Raw genomic sequence first — 27,937 nt, 5'->3', positions numbered from 1 at the left:
CCTCCTCAGCCTCACTCCCTCCCTCCCTCACCGAGCCCCCACCCAGTTCCCCCGGCCTGGGGAGGTGTAAAACTATCCCTCTCTTTATACCTCCAAAAATGCCTCTTTTTCAGGTGTAGTAGGAAGCTATAAAGGAAAAAAAGAAGTGAGGGAGTGAAAGGGAAGAACAGGGTGAGTCTGTGGAGCAGGGAAGAGGAGGAGGAGGAGAGGGAGGAGGTGTTTGGGTGAAAAGGTACTCTACCGAAACATCTCTCCCTCTCCCTCTGGTTCTACCAGCCTCTCCTCGTATGAATTTGCAAAGAGCTGCTTAGTGTTACTCATAATTCGAAGGGTGCAGAAATGAAAGTATATTCACACACAAGTATCACATGTCTGTGGGCCTTTGTCTTGGAATCACCCAGGGAGAGAACAAATACAAAAATAGAGCAAAAACAAGACGCTGACCTCTACATCGAACCCCCAGGACAATACGCACAATCGTAGAAACGAGAGAACAACGCGCAGCATGGTCGCTCCAAGCTATACAGCACAGTCATGTTATTATTCGAGACAAAGAAAGGAGTTACGGTGTATTTGAAAAGGCTTACGAATGGCTCAGTCTGAAAGAAGCAATACATATAACAAAGAAATAATCATTGTTTGTGTGGATATTCCTTTAGCAAAGATTTATTTTAAATGTTCTTATTCCATCTTCCCAAATGTTAATATAAGCTGGCTGTTAGTGTTTTCCTGATCCTGAACTCATCGAACCATCGTGAAAGTGATTTGTCATTCAGTTAGACACTAGACCAGGTGTTTTCATCAAAGATATTTATACTACTTTCGATCAATCATGAACATAATCAGCAGATTGATCAATAATGGAAATAATAGCATAAAGACATGGTAACAATGGGAACAAGGCATCTAGCTGTGATGCCAACTTGAACGATCAAAGAATAACACATTTGATGAGATTAGATATTCGACGAGTGACAGAATCTGTACACTCAGACTCCCTACATCTGTCATAATGGGCAACTTACAACCAGTGTGTTAGTGATGCATTTCCCAAACAATGTAATGAATCACATTTTCTTAAAGTTATTGTCACACAAATAGTAGGCAGAAATAGACCAGTCACCGTAACCACCGTAACCACCGTCACACTTGACCTCACAACTCAATGAAGTGTCTTATATCTTACTAAACCATCTCTACATCCTCCTGTTGAGATCGCTACCCCACATGTCCATTTCAAAGCAGAAATTACACTTTTACAATATTAAGTGCTGCTGACTTTTTACAACACAATGCTTTTTCTTCTCATTAGAAGACAAGAAATCGTGAATTATGAAGTGAAAATAATAATGTCGTCGGTGTTTATCCCATTTGCACCAATGGACCATTTGTAGTCAGCGCATTCGACTCATTTTAGAATCCCATACATTTGTATTTAATCAATTTCTAGGGAATACACGCGTTTATGGAAGAAGAGCAGTCCAGCAGAACAGTGTTAGGCCCCCCTGCCATCCTGGTGGTCTTCATAGCTGCCATTTATATTGGCTCCTCATTGTCTCAGAGAGCCAGGGGATCACAGACATGATTTAATGCAGCTTTACTCAATGGAGACAAATGAAAAGTCACTGATGGATGTGTGTGTATACGTCCGTGTGTGTGTGTGTGTGTGTGTGAGACGGTTCTGCGCTGTTAATTGTGAAGCGTTTGGCCTCGACTGCCCCTGCTCAGCTAATCTGATGAGAGTGATTAAAAAAACAACTGGGGGAAACCTAAACCAGTCCATGGTTGACCAGTCACACACACACACAGACACACACACACACACACACACACACACACACACACACACACACACACACACACACACACACACACACACACACACACACACACAGAAGCACTCTGGACTTCACTCTAATCAGTGGACACACTTATATTTGTATAATATGCACGTTGGCAGAAATACACGGGAAGAGATAACTGCAATGTAAACAGAAAGATGAACATTCGTTGAATGCGAGATCATCTGATTCAAAAAGTGACTCAGCTCCATGCGGCAGGATAACAGATTAGTAACCAAGGTAGAAGTTGTGAAAGTTTATAGGATATACTATTACAGACATGTCTTCACTCTGATATTTTAGGAGAAATCTATCTTCGACTTGAGACATTTCAAGGTACAAATTGTGCCGCCAAATGTTCAACCTACAAAACGTTATTTCAAATTCTAGTGCACACACACACATAAACCAAGTAGTATGTCATGCAAAATTAATATAAAAATAGAATTCAACTCGGAGAGAGCCAACAAGGCCCTATCTCCTTATGTTAACGAAAGTCAAAAATAAATTGTGTCTCAGCCCCATGATCCCGATCGGCTCCAAAATGAAATGTCTTCTTCTTCGGTCTTTATACCCTAAACATTTCTACCAAGCTTCATAAACATTAGGCAAGTATTTTTCTGTTAATCCTGCTGCCAAGTAGAAATACAAACTGAACTGAAAACAAATCTTATTTTCACTAGGCCTTCATTAGAATAGTTATATTTCGCAAAATGACCAGATGCTGAAGTCATAAAATATTAAGAGCCATTAGTTGAATATATGATATTGTTTAACTAAAGATAAATAAAGGGGAAAATGTATGTGAGAGAACACTTTTGGATAATACGTTTTCCAACTACACGCACTTGTATTTACTCCATGTTATGTTGCAGAATCCGGCCTGATGGCGAATAGAGTGAGTGGGCTACAACAGTAAAAGCTCTTCTCTGCTGCTGCTCTGAGACCTGAAGAAACACAACACCATCCTTCTGCAAATCCCCCCCCCTCACCCTTCCTCATCCCCAACTCGACCGCAGCTACCGCACCCCCCGCTCGGTCCCCATACCGCAGCCTTCCCCCTCCGAATCCACCAACCCACCCTCCCTGAGCACTTCATACAACTGAAATCAATGAGTGTATGTGTTTCTGTATAATGTATGTGTGTGTGTGTGTGTGTGTGTGTGTGTGTGTGTGTGTGTGTGTGTGTGTGTGTGTGTGTGTGTGTGTGTGTGTGTGTCGGGGAAAACATCAGGTAAGAAAACAAAGAATTTAAAAGCAAAAAAAGGGAACATTGCGTGTTAAGAGCCTAAGAGAGTCTGGTCATCACTTGTGTGTGTGTGTGTGTGTGTGTGTGTGTGTGTGTGTGTGTGTGTGTGTGTGTGTGTGTGTGTGTGTGTGTGTGTGTGGGTGTGTGTGTATGAGAGAGCCTGTGTGTGTGTGTGTGTGTGTGTGAGAGCCTGTGTGTGTAAGTGCATGTCTGTGGCAGCGGCAGAAGCATCAATAATTAAAGCTAATCTCATTAGTCCTAAGATCCTTTTCAGACGCTTTTAATTAAATGATGAATGGCCTCCCAGCTGCCTGTTAAATAATGCTGCTCATGACATCACAGTGTGTGTGCATGTGAGAGGTACGCCATAAGGTAGATATCCTTCAAAAGGCAGACTCTTGAGGAGACATTCAGCAGACAGATAGGTATGCCCTCATATGCCATCTGCTCTCAGATTAAATATTATTAGAAGTTACTGCTGAGGCGAGCGAGCGGGGGTAAAGTGTCTCAGAAGTTGCAAGCTGTTCCGTCAGTCCAGGCCACGAAACACTTCATATCGTCTTCCTAATAAAATCACTCACAATACCATATGTCTGCGATAGAACCGAGGCAGCTTGAGGGAGAGGAGGATGTACGTAAGTGTGAAAAAAGAAAGGAGAGAAGGGCAGGGAGAGCCCGGGGGTGTGAGAAAGATAAAGATAAAGAAATACAAAGAGACACAAATCAGAAAATGAGAGCAACAGGTAACGCAGAGGACAGGTAGCGATGCCAAAGAGCCCCAGGCTCCAGACAGCATGGACATGGCTATGAGAACACCCATAATCCCTTCTGTTTCTCATCCCCCTCTACTCTCTCTATCTTCCCCCCTCTCCTCCCTCCCCCCCTGCTCTCGGGCTGGCTCTGTATCGGATTGCTGACTTCACAATAGGCCCTGAATCATCACTCTATAGCGAGAGAGACACAGGGGGGAGACGAAGAGGCCGGTGGAGAAAGAGAGGGTGGGACAGACAGTGAGACAGACAGGCACACACACACACACACACACACACACACACACACACACACACACACACACACACACACACACACACACACACACACACACACAAAAGGGCAGGGAGAATGGGCCCCAAAAGATTGATATTTCAAAAACGGTCAGATACACAGATGTATTTCCTTAGTGTATCTCAAATATATCGACAAAATAAATCTAGCATAAAGTGAAAATAAAAATGCAAAAATGAACGGTCTAAATAATACAGTAAAGCTCTTGCATGCTGTTCAAATACACTCCTTTTTCACAGCTAAACGTAATACGCCATCATTTGTCTATATCCCGCAATATTTACTGTGTAATTGTGAACCAGGAAGTATGAGTAAAGCCCCCCTAGGGAAGAGGATGGGGCGGAAAACACCAGACTATTAGGTGTCCCGTGTGAATCCAGAATTCATTTTATCTTCATGTCGATTTGTACCTAAGTAACGTAGGAACAATTATTGAATTAACAGAGAACGAGTCAGCAACTATTTTAATTATCCAATTATCACTAATGGTTAATTTATCAGGCCAAAAGGCCAAACCTTTTTTTGTTCAAGCTTCTTAATTGTAAGAATTCCTGCTTGCCCTTCTCCGCATGTTGTTCCCTCCATCTCCCTTTTTCATGTGGAAAATAACTACTACTGTACAACTAACCCTAATAGAGAAAAAAACCTGAAAAACTAACCAAACCAAACCACCAAACCAAACCACCAAACCAAACCAAACCAAACCATAATTGTTGGTACATTACCTTGAGCTTTTCTGAAATCATATAACATACCCTAAACTTCAACTTTATTGTAATCTCAAATAAAATGTTCCATTCAGCCAGGTATTGGACACATACGTATGTTCCCAGCTATAAGCAATCCCATAGTCAGTGAAAAAACAACAAAGTATGTTAACAAAAGATGGAGGATATAATGGTTTTATCGATAATAGAAGTAATCATTAGCTGCAGCCCTAGTCTGAAGTATTGAGTGAGCGCAGACCCAGGTCACAGATCATCTGGCCCTGGCGACCCCTCTGTTACCTATCTGATTTTAGAGAGAAACACAATCCCCCGGCAGAGCAGCAGAGGAAGTTCTCGCGGCAGGCAGGGCAAGCAGGTTCCTCCAAAACCAAAGCACAATTGTTGCAATTTCATTTCCTTCCCAGCAAAATGAGGAAATACGCTGCATTTTTTGTAACCAATGGCAGATGAGCGTTTGGCCAGAAGACGGGTCTGAACAAAAGGTGGGCTGTGCTATCAAGGGCTCTATTTATGGAAGTGGCTGGGAACGAAAAAATAAAAATGTTTGAGTACTTGAGGACTTCTGTTCTTCTGTTTCAAAGCTCTGGAGTTTGAATTCAGTGTCACTGCTCTTTAAGAATGATTTTAAAATCTTCAGTAGTGGGCAAATGTAACATCTGGCAATAATGTTATTTTCATTTAAAACTCTTTGAGTAATCAATAAAGAGAAATCTTGGCATGAAATATCGTGCCCTGATTGACTTCCATTAAACAAGCACGGTCACAATATGAGGTCGTCTCCACTCAGATGACCTCAGCCGTCCCACACCACAGAGAGTTTATGTGTATAACAGAGAAAGAAACACCTACACACACACACACACACACACTGCTCTTACACAGACACATACAGCAGACACTGAAGCACACATATCATGTGGTTTCCTGTCTGGTGCGTTCTTCTAGAAAGCCCACGCCGGTGGCTCTGGGTTTCTAGATGGATTCTCCAGTCTGTTTGGGGGCTTTGACTCCGTCAGACTGTGATTGGCTCACAGGCTGTCTGTGACCTGCTCACCTCACACCTAGCTGCCTTTCCTTGGCTGGCCAGACTCTCATATATGAGTTATAGATTATCTGAACCAAGGCAAGAATGAACAGATCTTGGTGAGAGACAGATGTTTTTTTTTTTTTTTTTTCAATTTAACAGCCTCTGTTCTACAAAAAAGCCAATACAGCATTCATTTAGGCTTCATGGGAAGAAATGTGCATTGTTTTTATTTTTTGATTTGCGTTCATTACAGATAGCGTTCAGAAAGTAAACAGTGGGATAATGTGTGTAATATAAAACGTCAGTCTTTAGGTGACGTATATGGAAGTCACGAAGTTAGTGTGAATTCACACATTTGTTAAATGGTGAGATGAGCATCTGACAAAGTGTCAAAAACACTTCTAAAGGTGCCGTCTAAATTAAATGGCCTTTATTCTCAGCAGAAAAGAGAATATTTCCCCTAGTGTCAAAGTATTTAATGAACATTTTCCTGATGAGGATGAGTTACGTTTTATTGCATTCTCCACATTTTTTGCTTCCTATTTTAACTTTGCTGCATCTGTTAGACTTCACCCCCACCTTTGCTATAGTTACAAACCCTAACTTAATCAAGAATAACGGCTTCTTTTTATGAAGTTATTGCCATAAATATTTTCTCCCCTCTTTACAGCTAAGGCGGAGGCGACTAGAAGACTGAACGTCAGCCTCTCAGCAACACTCAGCTGTCAACTAAACATAAATCTTACAAGAATCACTGTACACCAAGCTGAAATTGAAGAGCGCCTCGGTGCCACAACTAGGATGCCAGCCTAGTAGAGGGATGCCAGGGGGTAGCTGTTACACTCCACACTCTTGTGATCTGTCCACATGCCTTGTCGCCGGGCAGATTTTAAAAACGACTGTCTGTGACGCCAATGCAATCTTGGCAATCGGGGTTGGGCCGTGCTCGCATTTAGCTACTGCTGCTGCATGTAAGTTTGTGCGAATGTGTCTGTATGGGGTTGTAGGGGTGAAAGAGGGGTGCAACCTGACCCCTTTCCTGCTCTAACTTGGTCTCTCTCTCCGTCTTTCTGTCTCACATACACACACGGACTGGGACAGCTGCCATACTCGGGGCCTCTCCCACTGCACCAGAGGAAAAGGCTACAGCTAAAATAACCTTTTTTCCCCTCTTTTTTACCTCCTCCTTCATCTCTCTTACTTTTTTCTTCTGGTGGCCATACATTTAAATCCTGCAAGGCTCCCCGGGGTCAACAAACACCGCCGCTGCCCCCCCCCCACGTCTCTCACCGCTTCCTCCACTCGCCAACAGACTGGAGACTTCAATCAGGGCTCTGTCGGATCCATAGGGACTGTGAGTGGAGTTTGTGAGTGTTGTGTGTTTATACTCAAAGACTACTCTATCTGATATAAATGCCTAATGCTAATACAAATCCTTATGATTGAACTCATTCAAAAAAAAAAAAACATTTGATCCAAGCAGCATCATCTCTTTATCTCAAAAACATCACCAAAAGGCAGTTATCACCTTTTCTTCAAAGCTAAACAAGTAAGTGACAACAGGTGGAGTGAGACTCTTAAACGAGCTAAAAGTAGCATTAAGGGGCTAACCACTGTTGGCCCTGCCTCAGGCTCCTTGCAGCGCTCCCAGAGGACCCCAGACGGCAGGCTGGCCCTCGGCAGGCAGGCGGCCAGAGAGGACGCCTGACCATAACCCAGATGACGTGCGATGGATGTGGTGGGGAAAGGGCGGGGTGGAGGAAGTAAGGGACAGAAAGGGGNGAAGGGACTCTAAAAGGGTAGAGGGGAGGGATGAAGGTATCAGGTATCAACAGACAACTCCCCGAAACTTTGTGTGTGAGGTCTGCGCTGTTTTCTCAGTCACCCGAGACACGCCTATTTCAATGAAGCAATGCGGGGAAAGAGTTAGCCACTTTCAGCTTGAATATTAAATAATATATTTTAAATTGAATACTTGGAAACTGTCAGACGTAGAATTAAAAGCTCAGGTGTAATGAAAGTGAGACAAAAAGTAACCATTTTAGAAGCATTATTTAAGCAGAAAAGCTAGATGCTGATTGGCTTCACCTTCTCCATTTGTGAGTGCTTTCTGGTTTTTCTTTCTCTATGATATTGAACAAAATAACTTTGGGTTTTGCAATGTTGGTGGGACCTAACAGATCATCTGAATGAGTCAACCTGAGCTTTGAGAAAGTGTGAAAAGCATTTTTCACTATATTCTGACTGGACATTAGCTAAGGCTGGATGTACATTCCTAAATACTGATTCAAACACGGATGCACAACAACAAAACTATTATGATATAGCTTCAAAATGTGCAGTTGAACACTTGAAAATAAGTCCCGGAAGTCACAGACCTCAGCTCGGTAAGCCTATAGCTCTGTGCAGTATGATTCAAATCTCTGTCCTTGCTCTGAGCTCTCATTTCCAACCTGAACAATTAATCAATGTCTTTGAGGCCGCAGCTCAAATTCGCATTATAAATGATATCAGTGCCCTATTTTAAGCAGGTAAAGTAATTGTGGGATATGGACATCAATATTTGATTTTTAGGTGGCAGCAAGAAAAGATGAATGTTCCTCTCCCCTTTCTTTGTCTTTCTCTGTGTGTTTTTGTACTTTACTGTATGTGTGAGTGACAGTACTCTGCTGGGGTCAGCCCGTAATCCAACCCAGGGCAAGTCTGACAGAGCAACACAAAAAGAGGGGGAAAAACAACATACTTCATGCGCTCTGTCCCACTTCGTGCTATTATTACTGTCGTGGCTGGCAGGTCAGAGGGAGAGTGAGGGAGAGAGAACCAAGCTTGATGGAGGAGGAGGAGGAGGAGGAGGAGGAGGAGGAGGAGATGAAATTACACCTGTTCTGGTGGCTGACTAACGACTTTGAAATGCGAGCAGACCTCGCTCGCCGCCAAAATCATTTTCCCAACAATACGGCCTGATCTTTAAACAAGCAGAACTGGGACGCTGCACTGACGTGACGAAGAGACGGCCCGCTGTGCAGAGACACCGACAAACTCTCAGGCACGGTGTGTGTGTGTGTGTGTGTGTGTGTGTGTGTGTGTGTGTGTGTGTGTGTGTGTGTGTGTGTGTGTGTGTGTGTGTGTGTGTGTGTGTGTGTGTGTGTGTGTGTGTGTGTGTGTGTGTGTGTGTGTCTGTGTGTGTGTGTGTGTGTGTGTGTGTGTGTGTGTGTGTGTGTGTGTGTGTGTGATTGAGCTCTAATAGATGTGGTGAGGATAAAAAAGGCCTACTTTTTTCAATTAAGTTAATCATTCAATTAAACAACTGGGATAACCAACTGTGTATTCACTTTAGGCACGCACACACACGCACACACATACACAGTTCCTAAATTGATGTCTCTGTCCAGCATTGTGTCTTGGCCTCATTCACTCTGACTGCAGCCATATGGTTACTGTACACTCACTGAACCACATCTGCTGTGTGTTATCGCACACACACACACGTCTCTCCAATGTACCCATACCTCAGACTTGTGTGGTCGATATAAGGTATACTCTCACACACACACACACACACACACACACACACACACACACACACACACACACACACACACACACACACACACACACACGTTCACATGCATACAGTAGCGTTTAACTCACCATCTGTTCGTTGAGGTCCTGTGAGGCCTCCATGGCTTCTTTGGTTGTGATCCGCCACACACACTTGAGGGGCAAAAAATAAGGAAATAAAATGGGCGTCAATGGATATGTGAAATAAAAAATGCACTTTTCTTTGGTTTCACCTGGGCACAGGTTGAATCATCACCTGTACTACTGTAACTTTGTTTTGCAGTGATGTCGATTGAGGGGGTTTGATTGCCACATTTAATCACATTGTGGATGAAACCATGCACCTACTGTATTCATTTCTCCTTTTTTCACGTCTATGTGCATCTGTCGGTTAGACCTTCTGTCACTGTGTTTATGTGTGAGCAACAGGAGACTGAAGGAGGGAAGCGGCAGCAGTAACTTCAGCATATCATCTTTAGCCGAGGGTGAAGTGGAGAGATAATTGCAGAAGTAAATATCAACAATGAAAATGGAGAAGTGTAAATGATACGGCTGCTTGGCTGGCTCTGGATCACAGTCACAGTGGCTGACTGGCACGCGAAGACAGTGAGTGACCCTATTAATACTAGACAGGAGACAGGTTGGCGCAGGAGTCCGGAGCGACGGGGAGGCCGAGGTGATTGTCTACAACCTGAGTGAGATGAGATGTTGCGATCAGAAAAGCTCATAACTCACATTCTGCCCTAGCCTTGTTTCCTTTGCCATTGTGACGCAGTTACAACAAAAGGTCAGCTGAAAGAATGGAGAACAATGCCATCATCCCAACAGAACGGCACAAAATGGCTCTTTTCTGCTATTGTGTGCGAAAGTTTCACAGTCGAACAAAAGAGCATGCTGGGAAGACACAAACCACACGCACACACAAGTCCTTCCCTGTCATTAGATCTGAGTTTCCCAGCAAGTGTGGCAAGGAGTGCCCCCGGTTCATTTTCCCTGTGACGAAGTTTTAATGCATTTGCACTATTTCCCTTACATGAATATTTTTCTACACCTGCAATTCGAACCAATGTCAAGAGCAAGCTGCTGCACAGTGTATTCAAGGCTCTGTGTCAATGCAGAGAGAGAGAGTACATATAGAGTATGTATGTGTATTCATCTCCTACAAAAGCTGACTAGTCTTTTAAATCTAAATGTGTCCCGAATTGACAAGTAAGAACATTACATTTGTTATTAATTAAGTGTTGTTTCAGTTTGATCCGTGCGTGTGTATGTATGTATGTATGTATGCATGCATGTGAGTGAGTGTGCGTCAGTGTGTGTGTGTGTGTGTGTATGTCTGTGTGTGCTCGTAAGCTGTGGACTTTTCTGGCTCGATTCCTTTAAACTAACTGGCATCCTTTTAATTTTTCATAGCGTTCAGCTCCTCCTCGCCTGAAACCCAAGACAATAATGCGTCTCTCAGGTGAATTGATTTGTGCCCCACTCCCCCTCCCTCCCTCCCTCTCTCTCTCTCTATCTCTCTCTCTCCCCCCTCTCACCTTTGTGGAGGACAGACTCAGGCTTCTGTTTGCTTTTTACTCTCCCCTTTTATGATGTATTCCTATTTAGTGAGGATGTAGTGGATAGCAAACCCACATTAAGTCAAGATTATCAATCAAGTTATGAGAAGTGATTTTTTGTGTGAAAGTGATACATGTGTATCTTATGTTACACTCAGTATCAAAGTATGGTAGCTTAGAATATGTATATTGAAAGAAAAAATATAAATTGTTTTTTTTAAATATTCTTATACGTTGACTAGTTTGCCCATCTCTAGCTACAGTATGTGGTATATCCCACTACACATGTCTGCCTGACACGGCCCTAAAACCAGAAGTTACCTGACACTGCAAGGGGAATCAATAAGGCCAGCCATTTCCTTGAGGGTCCCAGAAGAGAGAATTAGATTTCTCACTATGGCTATTGACAGCGACATAGGAAACACATATGGGACAGCGGAGGGTTAGAAAGTGCACTGCACGGCTACACTGCGGTAATTTCACGCTATAAAAGCCGAAGAGAGGAGAATGTTGAACAAACCGCAAACTGCTGCTGCAGGAGAGCGTGTTGTGAAAAGGCACATATTCAATCCGAGTCAAACTTTATTGACATCTGTCGTTGTTACGCACAGATCGTTTTTATTGGAGGGTGACAGTTTTTTAAATGTTCCTTTAATTGTTCAGGAAAATAGATGCAGATGCAGTTCTTCTCTGTACATTTCAATTTGGATTATTTCCGCAAAAGTGAGGCACATATTTATTCCTGTGAATAATGATCGAGTAGGCCTAATCGTCAAAATAAACGTTTTTAATGGGCAGTACAGTAGGTAGGCCTATACATGTTTTTTTAATTGACAATTAAGTCAATAAATAGAATATTTGTTTTCCTTATTACTGGCTATAATGATATCGATATTTTATTTTTGACACATGCAAAATGATTTTCCCCTCTTAGCTTTAGAACAAAAAGTTCACGGACTGTCCCTTTAGCCATATATTGAATGTAAAAAAAACATTTCAGATAATACTATAACAGAAAAATTAAATTAAATAAACATACAAATTAAACATTAAATGTAGAATTATGAAATAAATTGAACAAATGTAAAGGCCATTTAAAAACTACATTGCAATTTATTAAAACATGTATTACATTTTATAGGACAGTTCGATAGGCTACGTTATATTGTTTTCATCACAATGTAAAAAAGACTATTTTAAAATTGAGTGCAGTTTTCGGTATAGGCTTTATTATAAATATCCAAAGTGCTATTTAATAAAAAAAAATAAAAAAAGTCGGAACAATTTTGTTTCCATCTCTAGAGGACATTAACATTCCCCAAAATCTCCACAACCCCAACCCCGTCCATCCATCTATTGCGCATTAATGCGCATTGGTTAAATATGAGTCCTTAATGTGAAATCTAATCTGTATGGATTACGGGGCAGTAGGCCTATCAGATTTTGAGTCGGCGCGTAACTTGTTATGTTGTTAGGGGCAGGCCAATAGCCAGGGGCCATTCAAGCCCTGGGAGCTCGGACGCGGTATAAGATTCCCATTTCCTCCATATCAAATATAAACACAAACTCCACGTGGGATGATAGAAGAGCTGGGGAGAAAAATCGAGGACACACGGAGGGATGCTGGCAAAGTACCGAGGAGACACTAAATTCCTCCATGCGATGAATCTGGATTAAAAAAAAAGGTAGAAACCACATCGACCTAGAGTCAGAGAGATCATAGGGCAAATCAGCATCAGAATTAAACTTTTATTTAAGAAAAAATATTTAAAAGAAAACCTTTTTAATATACCAGTTTTACGGGGGAGTAGGCTAATCTTTAATAAATGACAATCAAACTGAATTTACTGTGAAATTGTGAGGGTTCTCGTCTATAAAATGTACTTTTTCTCAGTCTACCTGCGAATTAAAAGGTTGTTAATATAAATTAAAGTGGCCTGAACGTGCCAGGGGATGGGATGGAGTTGGGACTCCATAAATGACTCGTGAAAAATGGACACCAATTTAAATATGACAGTCATTCAATTTGATAGATGTTTTAATGAGTGCGTAATTGCATTCATCAATTTACGCAAATAAATTCATATAAATTGTGAAAATGTCTAGGCCTACGTATAATACATTGTTTGTGGGATAAATAATTTAAAATAAAGCATGTTTTGAAAAGGAATCATAGCCTACTTCAATACTTTGCATAGTTTAGATTTTATTTAATTAATCAGCTTCAATCAAAGTCAATAACCATGACAGTTATCGACTGATCCTCGGACTGCATGAACCCAAAACTGTCACTCGCATACCACAGATCTGTTATTGCCCATAAATAAGAAAGAAAGTCAACATACCTGTGCTTAAATTACTTTTGTCTCAGCAAGAAACAGCTCCCAGATTCCCTTCACTTCTTAGAAAGGCTCATAATAAAATGCAGTGTGGTCGCCGCACAGCTCTCCCTGCTGTTTGCAGGCTGTCACTGACTGGATCAAAAATACTTCAGCCACTGCTGGCCATTACCCGCTAGAGTCCAAAAACAAGCCCGACGAGTTGATCACACTCGATTAAACAAATTTACAAACTCAGACAAGAGTCCCGGGTCTCGGTTTCGGTGACCGGACGGCTCACCTCAGCGGGAAGCAACATAATTTTCAGTCCGCGTCCAAGTTTGAGCACCAGGCTGTTCAGAGGCATTAGGCTCAACTTCATTATTGAAAACCGTTCCGCTGCGCATGCGCTCAGCTGCCATGCGGACAGTATTGGGCAAGTGTCCAAAGGACTAATGGGGTTCAGAGGGGAGGGGGATACCAAAATGACATTCTTATTAATAGTTTGGCCCAAATGACGTGCTCACAGTTTTATTTATTGCATCAGAGCAAAAACAACACGCGCACTGACCTATCTATATCTATATCTATCTATCTATCTATCTATCTATCTATCTATCTATCTATCTATCTATCTAGCTATATATCTGGCTATCTATAAAATATGTAAAATGTATTCTCCCAATGGTTTTAATTATTATACCACAAATAAATCTATAATTCTATTTAAAAAAATTAAATTGTTGTTCTTAAACTGTTACATTATTAATTGTCATTAAGTGATAACATGCAATAGTTACTGTACATGTTAACAGTTATTTAAGAACACAATTACGTGACAAATATGACTCTTGTATATATAACATGTTTAGTTTAAGAACAGATTGAAACCACAAGACACTGAACTGGTTCGTAAAGCAAAAGAGACACACAGTTATACTTCAAACTACAATATACAGTATTTTCCGTGCAAGCTTTTTGGATTCATTTTAATGTAAGTTGGAAAAATGCTCCAAGCAGTTTACAAAACATTACAAAGCAAACAATTTGTTTATGACTGTGATGATATATTAAAAAATGTTTGTACTTTGTAAGCTGTTCCAGAAAGAATTGATGTAAACCAGAAGAGATGGGTTCACTAATAAAGAGCTGCAAGCCTGGTTAAATCTAAGAATCACTTAAATGCAGAGTTCGGGTGAACTGACACTCACTGACCCACACACACATACAAATTTTACACACATATACATTAATAAAAAGCAAACATGAAAGCAAAAGAACAACATCAAAGAGACACGCAGAGGGAAAACATGGCCATGGTTAATCCATATACAGTAATAGACAAAGAGATGGTAAACAAATGTGCCAAAAAAAGCCCAAAAACATGCTGCGTGCACAAAACAAAATAACAAACATGGCTCTAATATACTCACTCAGACAGCACCGCTCCACAGTGGCCCCAGATACAGTAGATGACAGATTTGGCCATGGAGTGTAGTTTATTTGAAAAATTGAATGTTTGTTATGGCTTATGGATTCTGTGACTGTTGGATCCCGCTGGCCTCGGATCTGCGCTCTTTTACCATGCTGTCATTTATTTGGGATAATGATGTCAGACAGATCCTTGATTGTTGGTTTCGAGAAAATCCTGCTGACATTCACAAATACACACACACATACAAACTAAATCTTGCATTCTTTCCCCTGCTTTTCTGTCCCTCTCATGCACACAAATGCAATTTGTTTATATGATTGAAAAGGCTTCTTGGTAATAAAAACAACCAAGTTTCCCTGGCATTAAACACAAACACTGCGGAAAAAATAAAAGTGTTGGTCTTTGTGGCCTTGGATGACACATCGGCTGGCAGATCCTGAGGGAAAGGGAAAGCTTACATACTGGATAAGCGGTTATTTTTTTAACCTCTGTGTTTACTCTCACTCTCCCATCCTTTTATCTTTCTATCCATTCATTGCCTTGTAACATGTAACTGTTAAATTAAGTGCCGGAGATAATCCCAGCTGCAGGCTTGATGCAGTATAATTGATGTCACACACACATTAGTGGCTGAACTCAACGTTATCTCATCAGTTATTAGGAGTAGGACAATTAGCAGGCTGTGTAATGGATCAAGTGACCTGTGGTAAAAAAAAAAAAGAGTCCTAAAAAATTAAGCAAATAAATATAACAATTGTCTTTGACGTTTTCTCATCTAACGCCCCTATCAACACGACAGCATGATATTGTCTGTGACTTCTAAAAACCATTACAAATCACTGTTGAAAAATAAGTCAGTTTTATGATATGACAGCACTGTGGTTACGGTTTGGTTGAGGTACAAAAAACACTTTGTTAAGGAAAAGATCATGGTTTGGGTTGAAATAAGTACTTGGTTCATACTGGGAAACATTGCGGTTTTGGTGAAAATGACTACTTCGTTAAGGTCAGCTGAGCTTTATTGTCATGGTTACAATAACAAACACATGGATAACAGTCGAGATCGATTGTGGTCATGCTTTACAGAAACCTAGCATTGACTTTAAGATGAAAATGGGGAAAGGAACAGCAGGCCCTCGTTTTAACTCTAATGTTTTTCTGGTAGAACACGTTGGTTGTGCATCGATAAGAGCATGATTCTCATCTGGCTTCAACAACATGACATTTCATTTTTTTCTGCCTTAGTGAAGCTATTTTTTAATAAATATTATAAACAATTGCTATGTGTTTCTTAATACAATGTTGCAATTTTTTAATATACCTATAAGTACAGTAGGACATCTCATAAAGTTAGCGTGGGGTATGCAAGTGTATGTCAGAGGACACGTCTGCTTCAGCTTTAAAAACAGACATTAAAGTTATCCCTGTGTAAAGGTAACAAAAACTGAATATCATAATCAGAAAAGCGTTTGCCTTTAGACACCGAGAGGAGTAATTAGGGAGGGGTCCAAATGCCTGATTATTTAGTCCTGTTGTCATCCTGCGCTGTGACACTGCTTTACATCTGAGCTTTTTTGTCATTCATACATTAGCACTGTGCAGAGTCACATAATGCCATGTGAAGTAGGTGTGACATCACATGATGACTGCGGTGTGTGTGTGTGTGTGTGTGTGTGTGTGTGTGTGTGTGTGTGTGTGTGTGTGTGTGTGTGTGTGTGTGTGTGTGTGTGTGTGTGTGTGTGTGTGTGTGTGTGTGTGTGTTTGTGTGTGTGTTTGCTTGCTTTGGCACTGCATTGGGAGAGGGTCAAATTCAAATCTGTGGCATGGTCTGTGTACACGTACTGGCATGGCAAACAGGCCTGACGCTAAGAGAAAGAGAGAACAATACTCATTGACACTGTAATTCATCAAACCCAATTACCAAAGACACTCATCTGGGATTGTCCCATTAAGTAAAGTAAAGTGAATGTGAGGTTCATCTTCTGGCAACACATGCTTTGACCTTCAACCCAAACCAAGACAGGCAACACACCTTCTACGTATATCGTAAGTAAATGTTAATGTGTATATATTTTTAAATAATCAGTTTCATTTACTATAAATGTAAAAGTAATGTATTGCAGGCCTTGATGTTGGGGCAAAGGTTTGTAGAATTGTAATTCTTACCTATAAATATGGTTTCTATTGACGGCCTCCGTGCTAAAAGCTCTGTGAAATCAATCATGACAAATGTTTTATGATCCTGTGCCAGCTATTAAGCCTTTCAGCAAGTTCAGACCCGATTTCACTGTGCATGTGTTGTCAATGATATGACGCGACACCACGCTAAGACTTCTCCTCTATTTTAGCCTTCTTGAGTAAACGGCCTAAACGTATCCTGTGTAGCCACTGATAGAGGAGTGAAGCTGCTTCTCTGATAACGTGCTCTTTTCAGCCTTCTTTCACGTAAACGCATGCAGTTATTAGTGCAGAAAATCACATGACACATCACTGAAATCTCACCCTATTAAAAGGACATTTTTCTTGAAGTTTAGTGCAGACAGCAGACTTCTCTGAGTCCCTGATGTGACACTGCTTCTGCTGACCAACACATTTAACACATGCATTCTGTGGTAAAGGCATGAAGGAAAGGTTGTGGGGAATTTCACGCAGTTTACTTTCCGACATAATATCAGTTTGTTTTTAGTTCTGCTTTGAATCTCGGCCCTGCCTGCTGTGCCCTCTCCCTCTCCCTATCCCTCTTCCTCTCCCTCTCCCTCTCCCCCCAACACTAACTCAGGCCTGAACCCTGCCGCTCAGTGATTGACACATTCTGTTAGAATAAATTAAAACCTCAAGCTGTGACAGATCCCGAAATAGCAGGAAGCTGTCGCTGACCTGCAGTCTCTAGTGCCACATGTCAGCAAGCTTAAAAAACTTGGCCGAACATTCTGCACAAAGGAAGCATGTGCAGGTGTTTGAGCGTTTTTGGTGGGCATACATGAGTCACAAGTACTAATCTATGTTAATGCTTTAACCACACCTGCAGGGTCAGGAAGTAATCCTACAGGTGACCGGACTGGACAGATGCGCGTATATTTGCTATAAATCAATTTCAAAGCGTTTAATTAAATTGAAACCACTTTGGAATTTGAAGGCAGTGGCAGATGGATCTATTTTTTTAGCCAGCTGTTCTCTGGAGGGTGACGCTGGGGCGGGGGGGCTAAGCCCTAAGATGTTTAGTGGTGCAGGACTGCGAGTCCCTTTGCCAAGTCAAAGAGCTCCTGGTTCTTGCCAAGCAGGGGGTGGGTGGGTGAAAATGCCATTTAGCTGGTTGGTATTTATAGATATGTGAGGAACTTGTGCTCAGGCCGGGCCGAGGTGCTGACGACGTAAAACGAGAGGACGCTTCCAGAAGTCGAGTGTCAGGGCACACAGATAAAAATACCCGGTGAAAGATGGGCCTGGTCATTAGTGAGGCAGTCTGTGACATGGCAGCATTTCAGAGGTGATTTATGGTTATTACTACAGCTAACCTATACCTCTCCCTTTCCTGCCCCTACCCTCATCCCAAATTGGTTTGCCAAATGGAATGGCGCATGGGTTTTATTTCAGGGGCCGAGTGCACAGAATCTTAGACTTCGGCAAAGTGCCATCGCTGGGTTTCGGATTTGATTACAGTATTAAAAGCGACACAAAAGCTACGTTTAATTACTTTCTTCTGTTAATTAGGGTGGTGGTGCATGAGTCAAATCCAATGTTCATGTGTCTGTCGGAAAGACAAAGATGCAAGTGCAAGGAAGTATCAACCAATACATTTAATGACTGCATAAACATGAAGTAAAAGATAGAAAGGGAGGGATAATGAACTCATTGCAGGACGCTGCCTTCCCTTATTGCTGGAGCGAGCTGCCACAGGGAGGAACAAAGGAAACATTTAACACATCGTAAATTCCTGTAATGTCCTGCCGAGGAGCCCCCGCTCTGGTTACACTTGTAATCTTTTTGCTGTCTGTCCGGTGATAGAAAGACAAACATAATACAATAAAAGTCAATTAAATATCGATATGGCTGTTTTTGCATGTTTTAAGATTCTTCATTTTGTGGCCTTCTGTAGTCACTAAACATTTTTTCTGGATTTAGTCTCAAGTGCTTCTTGCCTTCATGTGACAGGACAAGCTGTTTCCATTTTTAAATGAAATCATCCAAAATTCAAAAACTGGACATACTGGTCACTTTTGTTAAATGATGTCTGGCATTAACGCGTAACCTCTTTTAGACTTAATCTGAGCTATTCATCACACCTGGAACATGACTGATGTTTTTCTCCTCCTCATTTGAAATAGTGTATACATTGAATATCAAGTCCAGATTTAGACCTGGATAGTGTTTCATCTGTTTCACAGAAAGGAAAGCTGTGCAGCTGAACGCTGTTAACACACACAAATACAGAACTTCTCTCCAAGAGTCTGCGGAGAAGTGCTACAATGTCTCGCTGAATTCCTTCCCAGTCTTTTCTGTCCCTCAAGGCAAATGATGGAGCATATGCCTGACTCGCTGAGATGGTGATCAAGTGTGTGAGAGCAGTTGAGGGGAGAGATGGAAAGAGGGAGTGAGCGAGAGAGTGTGATTTTGTCCCGCATTGACCGTCCTATGAGACTCTACTTGTGTGGAAGCATGATACAGAACAAGTATGTGTGTTGTGCATATGCTGTGTGTGTGAACACAACACGTACTGCACGAGTGTGTGGTTTTTTTTTTCAGTGGGGTTCAGGCCAACAAAATTAGTTTACCATCAGCTGTGCGTTGGCTCTCGTTCGGTCCCAGCCTCCGTCTAGTATTTCTTCCAGCTCCCAGCCACCTAATGGCGGCTCAGGGCTGTTTTACTGCACCACCCTGGGGAGGCTACTGTGGCCAGATCCAGAACACTTGGCTTTATGTGGATTGAATGTTTTATGGTTATGGACATAATATTTAAGTATAGGAACAGTCTCACATGAATCCACCCCCGCACCACTATCTCAGATAAATAGACCAGTGAAGGAAAAGTTAGTGGACACAATTCTGTATACTGTAGAAAAGACATTAGCAAAAAGTTATAGGCAGTTAACTGTAGCTTATACTGTTAAGTAGCAGTGAGATATTAGTATATTTACCCAGTATTTTATTGTGCATTTCTAACTTTTTATTTATACTTCTAGTCCACACTTCAGTTGGGGAATATTGTACTTTTAAATGTTTTACTTTACAACTGTATATATTTGTATCACACAATACATATGAACATGTACAATTACAGCACAATTTGTTTCTATTAATCGATTAACTGGACATTTATCTGCAACTGTTTTGATAAATTGTTTGTAGTTTTTTTGTCATATTTTGAAGGAATTTCTCACTATTTTCTATTTATTATTTAATCTTTACAAAACCAAACAGTGAATTGATTCTTTGTGGGGAAAAGTCCTGGATGCATGACATTATAACAAATAAATTATTTGTGTTCGGTATGATTTTTTTAACTTATTTAGAATTATTATTTCATATGAATATATATGTAATGCATACACCTTTTATTTGTTGGGACTCCTTCATCGTCAGAGCATGGATTTAGAAACCAAGCATAGGTACATTTCAAAATGACACACGCAAATGTGACAAAATGGCAATCCACGTCAAGGTAAGTCACAGTCAAACTCCAATGGGAAAGCAACATGCGTTGTTGACTTTCATAAGTACACATGTTTTCTCTTCAGCTCCAGGCTCAGCAGACGGAGAAGACGATCAAAGAGGAGTCTCAGAAGCTTTACCAGTTCCTGCGAGCAGAGGAGACTGCTGCAGTGAGGAAAGAGGCAGCGCTCAAAAGTGAAGCAATGGACACAAGGCTTGTTGAATTGACAACAGATATCTCCTCGTTAACAGACAACCTACAAACTCTAAAGATGGAGATCAAGGTTGATGACATGACATTTATGCTGGTACTAAATGATTACCTTTCTAAATGTATATTTAGAACATAACACTGAGTATTTAACAGCATCTTAATATTGATTTGTTTTCCTATTTTTTTCTCTTTATTTAACAGAATGTCAAATCCACTCTGAATCAGTAAGTTGTTTCGCATCAACTATGTATATAACATTTAAGAGTGTCCACTTCAGCGGCATAGCTTATGGTAGCTTGGGACTGATCTCGTCCACTATGTGGGGAAAAGTCCTGGATGCATGACTTTCTAAAGTTTAGGGTGTTTGAAGCTTGTTAAAAGGTTTGGAGGTTAACCTGAAACCATTTCTTAAACTGCTTGAATGGCCAGTCATAAACAAAACCCAAAAATATAATGAAACTTTTGCAAGTTAAAGATATGTAACAATAAATGTATTTGTTTCTATGCACCAGATATGAATGGTACCAATATGGGTTATTTAAAATACTTCGACTGATAATCTTTGGCTTCTTATATTTCTTTAGATCCATCTTCAACCTACCAGACCCTGCAGACTCCATTAGGAGCCCTTTTCGACGAGTCCAAACACACCGGGAACCTGTTATTCACAGTCTGGAAGAAGATGAAGGACATCATCCAATACAGTAAGCAAAGCTTTTTAACCTACAGATGCACGTTTAGGTAACTTCCTTTTATCAGGAAAGCAACTTCCAGGTTTTCTATGAATACACTGTAATGCCTTAAGTAGAACATTTACCTTTACTATAATGAACATCACAATAAATATTTTATTTCCCCCTCAAACTCCGATTACTCTGGACCCCAACACTGGCTGCAGCAGCATAGTTATTATATCTGATCACATGACTCGTTCAACAACAATGGACAAGCATCAGACCCTTCCTGAAAACCCAGAAAGAAAGAGCGCCTCAGACGTCCTTGGCTCTTATGTTTAGCTGTGTTAAACACAGCTGAGATGTGGAGGTAGAAGGTTATTGGGTTATTGCTGTGACTTGTAAGGATAACACCTGTGGAAAGAAATGGGGCATTTACATGTCCAGTTGCACTGACAAGGTGAGGGAACTTACTCCAGAGGATTATGTGAAAGTTGTATCTGAAGATTCATTTCCCAAAAGAATCAGAGTGCAGCATGATTATGACCATGGAATATTAGCATTTCTTGACCTTGACAGGAAAAAATCTTTAAATACGCTTTCACAGAAACGGTCTTTCCGTATTTTCAGGGAAACGTAAAAATCCTTCCTGCTGAATGGTCAGTTGTGCAAAGACAAACCCTTTACACTTGAAGTTTGGTTTACTCATCCTGAGAAGTACTAAACAGCTTGTAAAAAAACGGAGTGTATGCTATATGGTATTTGGTGGCTCTGAAAGATCTTTGAAAGTGGCGTTTAAAAAATATGAGCATTTAGGAGAAAGGGAGGCTCAAATGAAAGATGCTAAGGAGTTGCATTATGGGAAATGTAGGAACCAGGATCACACATACCAGGGTCTAAAAGTTGTTTTGTATTAAACTAGATCCAAATGTAATCACTGGAAAATCTGTTTAATATAATCCATTGTTTTCTTTAAGAATATACAGGTTGATAGAGGTTAGGTTGGGTATGAATCTGTTGAAAGGTTTTGAAATAATCTTTAAAATATGTTTTGTTTTATTTCAGGATAAATCCACTGTTAAGATTGTATCAGCTTCTTGATGATATAATTCCCATTATAATACCCAGTTACAGACCCTGCTCTTTAGCGTAGTTTTAATCTGGTCTATGTTCCTTTTTCCAGGATTTTCAATTTTGTTAAATTTTGTTTTCAAATCTGAATAAATGGACACTCTTAAAAAGTAAAGGAACTGGGGGGTGGGCGTAGGGTAGAGGGATGGGATGTAATTAATCCAAAAATGTTGTGCAACCTGAATTGTCTTCTGTACTGTGTTGTAAATTGAAGATGTTGCAATAAAAAATGTATTATAAAAAAAATACTATACTGAGCACTTTAATTTTTTTTAAATAAAAATAAAAGTAAAGGAACTGAAATTCTCAGTTAATTGTTGGTTCTGTGCTTCTTGCATTGCATGTTTCAGTGGTGAGAGTCTCTCTCGCATACCAGGAAGTGATGTCTGACTTTTTCCTATCACTCACATAGTGTCGTTGTTTGCTGCAGTCACAGTTTGATGCTCGCTGTTTTGAGACATTATGGCTGCGTTCACTTTCTGTTTTACCTATTATTTAAGTGCCAGCTAACTTTTGACCTGTTTACAATGTTTAATAGACAGCTCAGGTTTATTGCCACAAAGCACTTTTGTGAAGAAAAAAATGCTCAGCTCATAAAATTAAAAGCCAGAGATGAATGCCCACATTAGACTTTAAAAAAGTTATTGCTTTAAGGATTGGTTACATTTTAAAGGTATTTTTTTAAGCTTAATGTCAATACTCCTTTGCACTAGTGATGTGCATGAAGGTTGATTATGGTCTACATTAATTTTGCAATTTGTTAAAGACTCATCAGATCATATTAATAATCAGATAACCAGGATATATTCTTTCCGCATTGTTTTTGCCATGAATGTTTCTATTTATTGCACTGCAACATTTTTTTAAAAGTGATCCGTGGTGCAGTTGGTTTTATGTTTGGTATCAAACCCAATGTTCTTTCAAAACCTCCATGCTAACTTGTTCATATAAGCTTAATAAAAATGATGCAAAGCACATCTTTTGTGGTTACTCATGTTTCATTCATGTATTTTACAAAAGCAGTTAATAGATGATTCTTATTTTCTTTTATATAGCTTCCATTCCATGTGACCAATGGGCTCCAAATCAATAACAGATATTATTTTTACACTGGCAAATTAAGATGCATCTCTTTGTATTGGATTTGTTGGACATTATTTAAAATTAATATTATCATGAACAATTTAATGTTTGCTTGAGAAGTCTTTTCATGATAACTAGTTTTTTAAAGATTTTTTTCCAATAGCTTTCATAAACCTAATGTCATAACAGCATTGTTTTACTGCATTGGGCAAGTAGGACACGCTTCTTTTTATTGGATCATCAACAAATAACAGCTGCATTTTTAATAACACTATTCTATAAATTAAAGGAGCCCTTTAATCCAATACAAAGATGTGTCTTATTTTTCCAGTATAGTTAAATATCTGGTATGCATCGGGAATCAATAGATCACATGAAATGAAAGTAAATGACATTTTTCATTAAACATTTTTCAACTATTTCTCCTAATCATTAATTTCAGTAGTAGGCAATGGGCAAGTTAGCATGGAGATATTTAAAATAACAAAGGCTTTGTGCCATTGAAACAGTAATGTATTCATGGTCCCTTAGTAAATACCCTGTGGTTCAGAATCGGATAGGAGCTAACTGCCCTCTAACTGCATAAAAATGAGGAAGAAGAACCTCAAGATCTGACTGAATGGCTGTTGAACATCCAACATAAAACCAACTTCACTTTGTGAAAACTCCTCCCTTTTTACTCAGAAGAGAGGAAGAAGGAAATAAGTGAAATGAGTCGGCACATAAAACTGCTCATGGTAATGTATTTGTAAAAAGATCTAGTTAAACGAAGGTTTAATGATTTAACTCGGTATTTTTGGTTTATTTAGTGTTGGTTGAAAGCACTTGGAGCTAAAGATTTGAAATACTAGTGAATCTCTGAAAGTGAAAGTAAGTGAACATTCTGAAAGCCTCAGGAGAAGTCAGAATGGCTGCTAATGTTTCACCGTCTGAGGTGGACTTTGCCTGCCCTGTTTGCTGTGATATCTTCAGGGATCCTGTTGTGTTGTTGTGCGGTCACAGCTTCTGTAAGCACTGTCTTCAGGAGTGGTGGAGACAGAGTGCTCTCCAGAGTTGCCCGGTATGTAAGGGGCTGTTTCCATTGGAACAGCCTCCACTTAATCTAGCACTGAGAAACCTGTGTGACAATTTGAGACAAGAGAAGAGTCAGAGACCTAAATCAGGATCCAAGGATCTGATCTGCAGCCTGCACAGCGAGAAACTAAAGCTCTTCTGTCAAGATGACCGAAAGCTCATCTGTGTCATATGTAGGGATTCACAAAAACACAAGAAACACAACTGCATCCCCATCAACGAGGCAGCTGAACCCTACAGGGTAAGAATACAAGCAATGTAGAAATGTTTTGTAGTTTTCATCACTTTATTTAGAATGATTCATATTTCATATACCAGGCAAATGTGTTGTGTAACTCACCCAGTGAATAGTCAGGTAACGTATGTGCCCTTTTTTTGTAGGCTCACCTCAGTCGTAAGGTGATGAATTTAAAAACGAAACAAGGGTCATTAAAAGAGGAAAAGCTCAAGTGTGATAAAATGGCCAACCACATCAAGGTGAGTCACAGACATGCTGGATTGAATTTACAGGTGCAAAACAACATGTGTTGTTGACTTTTAATAAAAAAAATAAAAAAATGGTTTCTCCTCAGCTCCAGGCTCAGCAGACGGAGAAGACGATCAAAGAGGAGTTTCAGAAGCTTTACCAGTTCCTGCGGGCGGAGGAGACTGCTAGGATTGATGCAGTGAGGATAGAGGCAGCGCTCAAAAGTGAAGCAATGGACATCAGGATTGTAAATTTGACAGCAGAGATCTCCTCGTTAACAGACAAACTCAAAACCCTAGAGATGGACATCAAGGCTGAGGACATGACATTTATGCTGGTACTTAATGATTACCTTTCTTAATGTAAATTCAGAACATAATATTGAGTATTTAACATAATCTTATTATTGATTTGCTATCCTGTTTTCTCTTTTTTTAACAGAATGTCAAATCCACTATGGAGCGGTAAGTGGTTTCCTGTCAAACATTTAAAGTGTCCACCTTAGCAGCAGAGCTTGTGATTGTTTGGGAGGATCAAATCCAAGGTGTGGGGAAAGTCATGGACATGACATTCAAAAGTTTAAGGGTGGTTCAAAAGAGGGGAAGTTAACTGAAAATATTTTCGAACGTGAATCATACTGTTTAAATGTTTTGTGTGATAATGGCGGATTTTGACAATGCAAACTCTTATATAAAGAAGTTACCATGAAAGCTAGTGAAGAATAGATACCACTCATGAACAATTCCAAAGAATGGGTTTCCTATGATGAAATTGATGACTTATAACTTAAACATGCAACAATAACTTTATTCCTTCAGATCCCAGTTCAACCTACCAGACCCTGAGACTCCATTAGGAGCCCTTCTTGATGAGGCCAAACACACTGGGAACCTGTTATTCACAGTCTGGAAGAAGATGAAGGACATCCTCCAACACAGTAAGCAAAGTGTTTTTGCTTTGTTATATTTTACATTTTAAACTGCAAAGGCATGTCAAGATACTGTTAATTTTATCAGGAAAGCAACACCTGGCTTTTCAATGAATACACTGCAATGCCTTTAAGAGAACATTTACCTTTCATTTAATAAACGTCACAATTAATATCCCCCTTTTTTTATATTTGCTTTTCCCTGAAGCTCCAGTTACTCTGGACCCCAACACTGGCGGCAGCTTGCTTATTATATCCGAACACATGACTCGTTCAACAACAATAGACAAGTGTCAGACCCTTCCTAAAAACCCAGAAAGGCTGAGCAGCTTTAACGTTCTTGGCTCTGAAGGCTTTAGCCGTGGAAAACACAGCTGGGATGTGGAGGTAGAAGGTTATTGGGCTGTTGGTGTGGCTGTTAAGGATAACCTCCATAGAAAGATCTGGGCCATTTACATGTGCGCTTGCACTGGCATCCTGCGTGAACTTACTCCAGACGATTATGTGAAAGTTGTATCTGAAGATTCATTTCCCAAAAGAGTCAGAGTGCAGCTTGATTGTGACCATGGAATATTAGCATTTTTTGACCTTGACAGGAAAAAACCTGTCCACACTATCAAATACACTTTCACAGGAACGGTCTTTCCGTATTTTCAGGATAATGTAAAAATCCTTCCATCTGAATGGTCAGTTGTGCAAAGACGACCCAATTAAACATTCTGCATTATTGCAGAGGTCAAACAACAGGATGAGGCCTTAAGTATTTGCGAAATGAACTAACATAGCAAACTGTTATGGCCAAATTAGGGATATTAGTTTTTATTAGTGTCTATTTTTTATTATTTTCTTTTTAAATGTATGTTTTAAGGTTTTAATTTGTCAGTTTTCAATATATTTGGGTAAATCTTTGGCTGTCCCTGTAACGTTTTGACAGCTGTTTGATGTTAGTAACCAAAAACATGTTAACCTCACCATTGTAAGACATCATGCATGCTATCCCTGTTTGCTCTTAGTTTACTCAGATTTAAAGGGGCACCCGACTGACTTTACACTTGAAGTTTGGTTTACTCATCCTGAGAAGTACTAAACAGCTTGTAAAAAAACGGAGTGTATATGGTATTTGGTGGCTCTGAAAGATCTTTGAAAGTGGCGTTTAAAAGATATGAGCATTTAGGAGGAAGGGAGGCTCAAATGAAAGATTATAATGAGTTGCATTATGGGAAATGTAGGATCCAGGATGACACATACCAGGGTCTAAAAGTTGTTTTGTATTAAACTAGATCTAAACTAAATCACTGGAAATTTAATATAATGCTTTATTTTTTTCAAGAATATATCGGTTGATAGAGGTTAGGTTGAGTATGAATCTGTAGGTTTTGAAATAATCTTAAAAATATTTTGTTTCATTTCAGGATAAATCCACTGTTAAGATTGTATCAGCTTCTTGATGATATAATTCCCATTATAATACCCAGTTAAAGACCCTGTTCTTTAGCGTAGTTTTAATCTGGTCTATGTTCCTTTTTCCAGGATTTTCAATTTTGTTAAATTTTGTTTTCAAATCTGAATAAANTTGTGCAACCTGAATTGTCTTCTGTACTGTGTTGTAAATTGAAGATGTTGCAATAAAAAAATTATTATAAAAAAAAGACTACTGAGCACTCACATTTTTTATTTCAGGATAAATCCACTGTAGAGATTGTATAAATCAGCTTCTTTTAAACAGACTTTCAGAGTTAAATCATGTAAATATGTGATCAGACTAAGATTAATAAAATCTTACTGTTTTAATAAAGTTCTATTGTTTTTGGGTAATGCTGTTATTTGAACATGTTTGAGGGAGATTTGTGATTAGGGCTTAATAAAGGAAATAGACTTAATGTGCTTCAATATCAATACATATTTGACTTGTCCCTGCAGTAACATGGCTTGCTT

At 39.9% G+C, this 27,937-nt stretch overlaps 2 protein-coding genes across 11 annotated transcripts in view; one reads left to right on the top strand and one right to left on the bottom strand.

Moving 5' to 3' along the window:
* eya4 (EYA transcriptional coactivator and phosphatase 4) overlaps positions 1-13,712 on the bottom strand; it is a 50,514-nt gene extending 36,802 nt beyond the window's left edge. For 7 of the 9 annotated variants that reach the window (XR_799698.1, XM_010785475.1, XM_010785473.1 and 4 more), the window contains exons 1-2: positions 13,376-13,712; positions 9,562-9,624 (exon numbers count right to left, since the gene is read on the bottom strand). Coding sequence is in view for 8 of the 9 variants with exons in the window: in XM_010785475.1 (XP_010783777.1) it covers positions 9,562-9,594 (33 nt within the window). In the remaining variant the exon portion in view is untranslated. The remainder of the gene's footprint in view (positions 1-9,561; positions 9,625-13,375) is intronic. The other 2 variants (XM_010785482.1, XM_010785479.1) reach the window with 1 other exon arrangement.
* A 10,504-nt stretch (positions 13,713-24,216) lies between these two features.
* LOC104957806 (zinc-binding protein A33-like) lies at positions 24,217-27,568 on the top strand. Of its 2 annotated transcripts, XM_010785471.1 has the most exons (6): positions 24,217-24,849; positions 24,990-25,085; positions 25,181-25,411; positions 25,516-25,538; positions 25,893-26,011; positions 26,211-27,568. In XM_010785471.1, exons 1-6 carry the CDS (start codon positions 24,442-24,444, stop codon positions 26,714-26,716), a joined length of 1,383 nt encoding a protein of 460 aa, XP_010783773.1. In that variant the 5' UTR covers positions 24,217-24,441; the 3' UTR covers positions 26,717-27,568. The 2 variants fall into 2 exon arrangements, with proteins under 2 accessions (XP_010783773.1, XP_010783774.1); XM_010785472.1 differs by lacking the exon at positions 24,990-25,085.
* The last annotated feature ends 369 nt before the right edge of the window (positions 27,569-27,937 follow it).

Source organism: Notothenia coriiceps, unplaced genomic scaffold (genome assembly GCF_000735185.1).
Source record: "Notothenia coriiceps isolate Sejong01 unplaced genomic scaffold, NC01 NC01_scaffold00027765, whole genome shotgun sequence".
In the NCBI taxonomy this organism is placed as follows: domain Eukaryota; kingdom Metazoa; phylum Chordata; class Actinopteri; order Perciformes; family Nototheniidae; genus Notothenia; species Notothenia coriiceps.
Note: the sequence above shows the minus strand (reverse complement) of the source record. Positions and strands in the feature narration are given on the sequence as shown.

Excerpts from the sequence above, each read along its gene's own strand:
- LOC104957806 (XM_010785471.1), top strand. The coding sequence starts at position 24,442 with ATGGCTGCTAATGTTTCACCGTCTGAGGTGGACTTTGCCTGCCCTGTT. Across the intron at positions 25,412-25,515 it reads AGGACATGACATTTATGCTG|AATGTCAAATCCACTATGGA; the intron begins GTACTTAATGAT and ends TTTTTTTAACAG. Across the intron at positions 25,539-25,892 it reads GTCAAATCCACTATGGAGCG|ATCCCAGTTCAACCTACCAG; the intron begins GTAAGTGGTTTC and ends TTATTCCTTCAG.